This window comes from Atta cephalotes (genome assembly GCF_000143395.1).
Source record: "Atta cephalotes unplaced genomic scaffold scaffold00003, whole genome shotgun sequence".
Lineage (NCBI taxonomy): Eukaryota > Metazoa > Arthropoda > Insecta > Hymenoptera > Formicidae > Atta > Atta cephalotes.
Genome location: NW_012130067.1, coordinates 8,558,100 through 8,567,194, shown reverse-complemented (window position 1 = coordinate 8,567,194; position 9,095 = coordinate 8,558,100). Strand labels below are relative to the sequence as shown.

The window sequence follows — 9,095 nt, the reverse complement described above, 5'->3', positions numbered from 1 at the left end:
GAGAGAGAGAGAGAGAAGGGGTTGAGAGCAAGAGTGGAGATGCGGATTGGCGTGTCTTGCCAACGCCAGGGTCAGAGGTCGTTGAACGTCGGTAAAGATTTCGACTCCCGGCGATGCTGTGTCCCGCGGTAAATAGGCGTGTATGGTTCCCCCCCATCCTTGCTCCTTGAAGCAATGTGTATGTGTACACTAGGCTTGGCGGCGGCGAGAAGGAGAATGGGAGAGAAAAGGGGAGGATGAAGAAAGGTCAGAGATACGAGGCACCCTCTTCTCTACGAGGCACACCCTTGTTCGCGTAATCCGTGCACGCTATAACGTGGATGCCATTAGATTAGAGGGCGACGGAATGAGAGCCAGCTAAGTCACGAAAAGAAAACCCGAGGATCGTGTAGACCAAACGATGAAACTCATTGGCTCCATCGAATTCAGATTGATGAAGAATTTCAAAGTCTTTAGGGCTTCGTGAAAATGAATTCGTTATAGCGATGATATTTTTACAGTTATAATATTGACACTCGAGAAATAACAGTAGTATAAATCATAAAATATTTCTATGAAGTGAATAAAGTTTGACGTGGCAAATCACGAGATAGATATGTACTTACTTTGCTGAAGTATCCGACAGTATGACAGCCTTCAGAATCGCCAATTGTCATAACGTAGAAAAGAAACGGCTCGACATCGTAATATAATGTTTTATGATCCAAGAAGAATTTGGCCAACAAGCAGAGATTCTGACAATACTGCTTGTATCGCTTACCATCTACTTCCCACACGCCTATCTTGTCCTTTCTATAAAAGGTACAAGATAATTTGAGGATTGTCACTCCATACTATTCAAATTGCAGATATTATATAACTTTAGCAAAAAAAAATCCAAAATACGTATGAAAATAATTAAAGAGAGAAATTTAATTATTTATTGTTATAATCTCCTTTAATCTAGATTCATCAATACTTTGCAGATATATTATATTTGTCAAAACTTATTTTATTTTATCTTTAAATATATTTCATAATATAAAATGTGTTATATGAATATAAATAATAGAAAATTGTGTGCTTACCTGTATACTTCATGTCCTGGTGGATGCTTCCACAGACACTTCTCTCGATGTCTCCTCAAAACTTGACGGCTTTTCGCATATCTCAGACAATATTCACAAAGATAAAGCTTAGGAGCACGACTATATTCCTCGGGATATGGACTTTGATACCAAACTTTCATTTCCCATTTTCCCATTTCGACGAATCTGGTGCCACCATTTTTACCTTCTCCACAGTCAAATTCTTGTAACTCCTTTTCCTTAAAAATAAGCATTGATATATAGGAGAAAAGTACAATTAATAAACATCAAAATAAAAATAAGGAATAAACGTAAAGTTTAATAAATTTAAAAAAAACGAGTGAAAATAGGCTATAAACCAACTAGATTTCTGTTCTAATAATTATATTATGACCTAAAGCTGTATTCTCGAAAAATATCGTATGCGAAAACATACAAAAATACTACAGGATATTATTTTATGTACATTAAAGATTTTCTCAATATTTTTGTATGCAATTTTTTCAAAAATAAGACTCCCTAATCGAATAAAACTGATTTTGCAAATATTTTAACTTGTAATAAGATTATCCTCAGTCGAGTCAAAATAACTTACAAATAAAAATAAAAATAAATATATGCAACGAAAAATACGAAAAAAACGCATGTATATGGATTATAAAAAACGTCAATTGACATACATGCGATTTTTATCATATCTTGTATTTCTTTTCACTTTTATTTGTAAGTTATTGACTCGATTGTATACATGTATAGTTAGGCTTTATTATAAGTTGAAACGATTGCAAAATAAATTTTATAACAATCAGATTATAATAATTAGGAAATTTACTCATTGTCAATAGTTTGACTTGTCAATAACTCACTTTCAATCTCGTTATTTTTATAATATCAATTTAAATTCTAAATAGCAATTATTCATGCAACGCACGCACGCACGCGTGTATCTTAAAAAAAAAGAAATTAAAAAAAAAGTCAGACAAAAATTTTATAGTTTTAAAGGGAAAAGTAGATGATTGATCCTTGTTTGATCTTAAGAAGATGTTCTTAAAGACAGATCAAGATCACATAAACACATTTTTAATGAAAATTCCAATTTTTATTCCATATTTTTAGAACTTATTTCAAGAACATTCCAAAACGCTACAATAAGTATTTTTTCATTAAATAAATTTCGAGTTTGAAAATTATATAACTGCCGGCATTTACGTTATCCAACTGACAAGAGAACTGATAAGAGAATTCAAATGTTTGAAATGAGCTGGGGGCAAAATTTTTTTCCTGTTCGATCAAGCAGAATTTTGGCAGATTATTTTTGTGGATTAAAAATAATCTAGAGAGTGTTGTAAAAAGAATTGGAAAAAATTTTGTCAAGAATACCTTATAGATTGTCAAAATAAAACCTTAATGTCTGTATATATGGGATAGACAATTTTAATCAATATACGCGAATATCGCAAAAAGATATAGAGCAAAGTTACATCAAATTTTTTAAATCGAATCCCGAATCGAATTTTTTATTTCATATTCTTCTAGTATATTTTAAGAACTTTCTAAAATCCTATAAAGTATTTTTTGTTAAATAAATTTTGAATTATGATTATTATAACATTTGTTAAGATTAATGTTATCATGATCTTGAACAACATTAAATTTAAAAGGTGATTTAGCCATCAGTCGAACACCTTGGATAATGTAAAATATTGTAAACGCTGGCAACTGTAACTTTCGAATTTCATAATTCAAAATTTATTTAACAAAAAAATACTTTATAGCATTTTAGAAAATTCTCAAAATAAACTGCAAGAATATGCAATAAAAAATGGGGGTTCGGGGGGTTTAAAAAATTTGATGTAACCTTGCTCTATATCCTTTTGCGATATTTGCGTATATTGATTAAAATTGTCTATTCTGTATATACAGACATTAAGATTTTATTTATTCTTGACAAAAAATTTTTTTTCCATTTCTTTTTACACTCTCTAGATTATTTTCAATCCACAAAAAATAATCTGCCTTGAAAAAAAATTTTGCTTGATCGAACAGAAAAAAAATTTTGCCCTTAGCTCATTTCAAACACTTGAATTCTCTTAAATATTAAACTTGCTACACTATCAACGTTAATTTTTAAGCACATTTTCTACACAATATCGACATTTAGAGGATTTTTTTTCTCTTATTAATATGTGTGTCTCTTGCTTTTCTGCATCGTTTGAAACCTTTTATATATATTATTTAAATTAAAATCCTTAGTACCATAATTTTCTTTAGTCTTTATATGATATGTCATTCATGTCGCGTGTTAATTTTCATCATTTTAACAAATATACAAAATTATCCAGTCACTCTCTTTTATATTTTCTTTAGAAAATATTTAGTTATATTAGTTGTATATTTAAAAAAAATTATATATGAATGTTATAACTTGTTGATCTCAGTTTTCCGAAGAAATGTGCAGACTGATAATGTTCTTTTCATTGCAGTAATATGTTATGAAACTGTATGAAAAACATAAAAAACTGAGATTAAAAAGGTGTCACATATGTGCCACTGTGCTGCAAGGGATTAAATAAAACATATTATATAAAGTCTCACATAATGTAGAAAAGCAAGTGTAGAAAAGCACATGTTTAAAAAAAGAAGTCGTCTAGGTTTTTGTAAAATTTATATAATAATTTTTGTAAAAAAAATTTTTTTAAACCAAATGTTGATAGTGTAAAAAGTATAATACAAAGATACTCGAATGTTTAATAAATCGGCAAGGGTTCTCATTGCCCATGGAGCTGAAATTTGATAGAGATTATTTTTTTATAGATTGGAATCATTCTAAAGAGTGCTGCAGAAAGGATTCAGAAGTCGAAAAATAAGCATATGTATGTCTAATATATGTATATCTATAGGATGGCCCACATGAAATATTACAAATTATTATCTTTGAAAGTATATATCAAATAAAAAATATATTCAAATAATAGTTTCGTGATTTCGAGAACATAAGATGGAACCAATGGATGACCTTGTCAAGGTAGGGGCAACATCACATTGAAATTTTTATGAAACCTATTTTTCATTACATATTATATTCTTGTAGCACACCCATAAACTTATAAAATAGACAGAGCATTCATATGAGAGAAGCTGAAAATAACATTAAAGGACAGCTCTAGACATAGTTTTTCTCTTTTATAGTGAGCGATGGAGAACCAATCAACTTGAGTGTAAGGCTATAACATCTTTCATTGCTGTTGTCCACTTCCCGGCCTGCTGCGGCAACTAATCAATTTACTACTAGAAAAAAAGAGAACTATTCTACTATTTTTTTCTCTTTCTATCAAGTCTTCAGCTTTTCTCATACGAATATTCCGCTATCTTATAAGTTTATGAATACACCTTTCCAAAATACTATAATAAAATATTTTTTCATGAGATATTTTTCGAATTATATACTATTTTTATTATACCAAATAAAAAATAAAACCCAAATGAATGTTATTATTATTTTTATTATTTTAAAATTTAAGTGGTACTTTTATTATTTATTTTTATATACATATTACTCTGATGATATGTATCATTTGTATAAAAGACTTGATATCAACAATTAGCCAAGTTATATCTTACACTTTTTCTTCCAATCGAAGTAGTAATAGTTATTTAATTCTCTTTCAAAACATTATTATATCACAAAATTGCGTTGCCTTACTCGATTCAAATGTTACCACAAAAAAAAGTAACAATATAAAATAAAAAAAATCAATTTAAATAGCAAAATTTTTTATGTAAAATACTTGGTGCTACTAGATCGAGTAAGGAAAACACACAATGAAAACAACTTAAAACTAATAATAGATAATGAATTTTATCTAAATGTTAAATCAAATAAAAATAAAGTTTAATATTTTTTTTTCTTTTTCATAATATAATATTGTATTACATTTCGAGATATATATAATAAATTTGTATTATATTTCGAGATCTAGTAGCGTGCGTGCCAAGTTTTTGACGAATGAGAACTTCATTATATTATTTTGGAAATGTCTCCTTGTCAGCTATAAGATCTGTTATCAAAAGTAGAGCATTCCCTTTAAGAAATTGATCTTTATGTAACTTTGAAACATTTCTCCAAGGTGAAGATCAAACCAATGACACTATTATGTCTTATGTCCACATCCAAACTATACAACTTTTATCGTAAATATTTTTCTCTAAAATTGAAAACAAAGAAAATTTTGGAGAGTGATAGTTTAAAATGCAAAATGCCTGTGTGTGTATAAAAGTAACTTTGACAACGCTATTCAAGGTCATACTTACTCTCTCATGAAATATGCCACTTAAAACCCTACAACTTTTGTTTAAAACATTTTCTTAAGAAAATGCACATTTTTCAAGAAGTTAGCCTACTTTAGGTGGAATCTAAGGCTCTTTTTATAGGGATTATTTTTTAGTGTCCAAGAATAAATATGCAAAATCCAATGAAATACATTTTTAAATCTGTTGTTATAAATTAAATACTTACGATTTTTTCACTGGCTATTGCCTGAGCTTCCATAAACAGTTTTAAGTCATAATCAGGTGTAAGATTGTTAAGTCTAGGCTGTTTGTCCTTTTCATTCCCCTGCAATTCACTGCCGCTGTCACTATCATTACCGTCACCAGTATTACCCTTCCATTTGTTTCTCATGTCTCGTACTTTAAGTTGGTAATTGCGTTGCTCAGTAGTTTGATGCACACCTTTGGGTTTCTTGGCTAGATTCATTATTGCCTTCTTACGTTCTTCTTCTCGTTTCTTTCTTTCTTTATAAAACTCTCTGTAAAAGTCAATATCATTTTATATGATCATATATTTTTTTATTTAACATATCAATAAATCTCAACCTGAAATCTGAGATGTAACTTACACACAAGCCTGAGGCATAGTATTGTGATACAATGGACACGCTTCCAGAGTAAAGTGCAAATCGAGTTTTCCAGAGAGATGACCTCGTGAATTGCAGGACGTAGCCAGCGGACATTCACGTTCCTCTTGTTGCGATGCACATGCTTGATTACAAGATGCTTGATTTGTTCTACTGCCTATGATATTGGAGGTACTGCTATTTTGTGTTGATCTACCAGAAGATTGTCTGGCAGCAGCGGACGGTCCAACGCGTTTGACAGGTGATTTGCTCGTGCTCCTCTTGCTTTCAGCTACTTTCAATGATTGCAAATTTCATGAGAATTAACGCAATTTAAAAATATGCTCATATCTCTGTCTGAGTATTATATCGTTCATTTGCTTCGATATAATTCAAAAATTGACTTTTTTTAAATTTCTTACAAAAAAGAACAAAAACATACTTTAAAAGCACACACTTTTATTTCTTTACAATCAATTATTACATCAAAATTGTATTTCAAAATTAAAATTGCAAAATTTTAACGATTCAAAACATTCAAACTCACTTTCCAGAAAATTTCATTTTTTACTTGTGTTGTAACAAATAAGCGATCTATTATCATGAGTAAGAAAAAAAGATTCGAATAAAACAAATATGTTAAATATAATTTATGTTTAATATAATTTATAGAAAATAAAAGAACTTAAATTAGGATAAATAAAGAATAAAAATATGAAATTGAGCAAGCGCAAAACTTTTTTTAAAGTATATAACCATGTTCTGTTAATACCTGTGTCAGATTCGGAATCGCTATCTGCCTTTGCTTGTAACTGGAGCAATTTACTTCCTTTGCGTGTTTGCAATTTCCGCTTGCCTTTCGTCATTGTTTTCGAAGATGAAGCTTCATGATCATCTATATCTTTCTCACTCGCGGATGCATCTCCATCGTTGTCACTCTTTATAGCACCTGTTTAGAAAAAAATCATATTTTTCTCTTCTTCTTTAGTACATCAACATATAGCGATAAAGAATTTAACAAACCTTGCCGTCTTGTAACTGCTTTTTGCGGTTTTACTGGGGCAACTGCCGCCGATGGTCTCTTAGACGGTACACTCGTTACAGTACTACTTGTTAGTGTATTAGATTGCATTTCTTTCTTTTTTGGTTGAGGCTGAGAACTGGTAATACTTTCAGATGATTCTGAATCAGAAGTACTGTCCGAACTACCTGAGGATGCCGAACCACCAGAACTCTTAGAACTTGCGGAACTTTCCGACTTCTGTGGAGGCTTCACGACTATAGCAAATAATACATAAAAAACAATTACATTAAAAAAAATATTTACAGTCGTTAGTAGAAGATAGAGATAGATATAAATAGAGATACCGGGTCTGCTTGATGCTATGGATTTTTGCTTGGTGTCACTCAATTTCACTTTTGCCGATGGATTTTTGGAACATTTCACGGAACTACTTGTTGGTTTCACTGTACCAACTTTCGCCGAAATGCCGCTGTCACTTTCACTACTATTTTCTGGACTGAATATACTTTTCTTCTTTAATTTCTTCTGGACAGGTTCCACTGTTTTCCCGGATTTCTCGGAAGATTTATTGTTGGCATTTGTAGAACCTTGTCAAAATATATTTGAAACACAAAATTTTATTTGCAGTGCTGTCTAGGAATTTGTATATTGCCGATCAAAAATTTCCAAACGAAATGTTTGATGATATCTTGTCATTTTTGAGATCTGCGTTTTCTTCGCTATTTTACGGAGATTTCTTCTTTATGAAAAACGTTAACAATACCCTCACGATTTAAAATACAATACATTTCCTTGAAAATCTTGAAAAGTAATCAAAAGAGGTATTACAAATCAATTTCTCTAAATTTTCAAAATATACTTTACAAGTTCTTTAAATAGGAAATAATTTTAATCATATTTATTTTTGAAGATATTTACATTATAATTTATTGTGAAAAATATCTCAGTTGAGAATCGAACATAGTATATGTTCAAAATCAATCAACATAGTATACAAATTCACACCGAATTAATTGAACTAAAGATCCAGTTCAACCGTTATGGGCTTAATTTTCTTAATTGGGTGTGTAAGAATAGAAAAACAGTATAAGAACAGAAAAAAATTTTCTTCTTTAAAACTTTAAACTATTGTATTGCTGAGGGAATTTCTTTTTGATAAAATTGTCTCTAATTATTTGTAACTGAATTATATTATTACTAACAATAAATTTATTAAAAAGTTATCCGTTTTGTAACATTTTTTTTTAAATTATATAACTTTATTAAAAATATAACTTTATTCAAAAAATAAGAATTTTCAAAATATAGATTTGTTAGAAAATGAGATTAAATACTAAAATACACTTTTGTGTTAGACAAAAGATTCCCCTGAGCAATACAATAATTTGAAAAGAGAAAACTTTTTTGTATTTTTTAATCTCTATCTTCAGCGTTCGCCATTTTGTAATATATTTTGTGTAACTCAAATTTTATTTTTATGTCTATTAAGAAGAACGTTTACGCTTTAATTTGTTTGAGTGTTGGTTAATCTTGATATATTTTTGTTGAGTTGTTTGTTATTTAAAAATATTAAAATATTAATTTGTACTAAAATCTAGTGGCTCGTAAAATTTTTTTGGTAGTGAGTGTAGATCTTAATCTCTTTCTTGAAAGCAAGTGTTGTGCAATATGACAACAGCAACAAAATAAAACATATAAATAGCAACAGACATAAACATCAAATGCATTTCAATTTCAAACTCAAAATTACAAATAGACAGCACTGATATTCGTTAGTACTCATAGTTGATTCTTATTTTAAAACCATTTTAAACAATATCTCTTAAAATACTCTGCTTTAGTAAAGCCAACTGTCCCAAATTTTATGAGACGATTTTTTACTCTCTATAAAGACATCTCCTTAAGCCAATCTCCTTAAGCCATCTCCTTATCCCGATTTATCACATAAATTAATATAAAATTCGTTACTGTATATATATATATATATATATATATATAATAAACACGAGGGAGTTGTATTAAGTTTAAAAAGTAACTACTATTTAGTTTACTTTTATTTTTTAAGTACTTAACTTTTACTTTACTATCATCTATTGTATTTATCTCATA

The 9,095-nt window shown here is 29.4% G+C and overlaps 1 protein-coding gene across 1 annotated transcript in view; it reads right to left on the bottom strand.

The window, feature by feature from the left end:
• LOC105625643 (histone acetyltransferase KAT7) overlaps window positions 1-9,095 on the bottom strand; it is a 48,776-nt gene that overhangs the window by 38,370 nt on the left and 1,311 nt on the right. The window contains exons 3-9 of the mRNA XM_012206964.1: window positions 7,331-7,573; window positions 6,986-7,240; window positions 6,735-6,911; window positions 5,966-6,254; window positions 5,584-5,875; window positions 1,068-1,306; window positions 606-792 (exon numbers count right to left, since the gene is read on the bottom strand). Of these exons, the coding sequence (XP_012062354.1) occupies window positions 606-792; window positions 1,068-1,306; window positions 5,584-5,875; window positions 5,966-6,254; window positions 6,735-6,911; window positions 6,986-7,240; window positions 7,331-7,573 (1,682 nt within the window). The remainder of the gene's footprint in view (window positions 1-605; window positions 793-1,067; window positions 1,307-5,583; window positions 5,876-5,965; window positions 6,255-6,734; window positions 6,912-6,985; window positions 7,241-7,330; window positions 7,574-9,095) is intronic.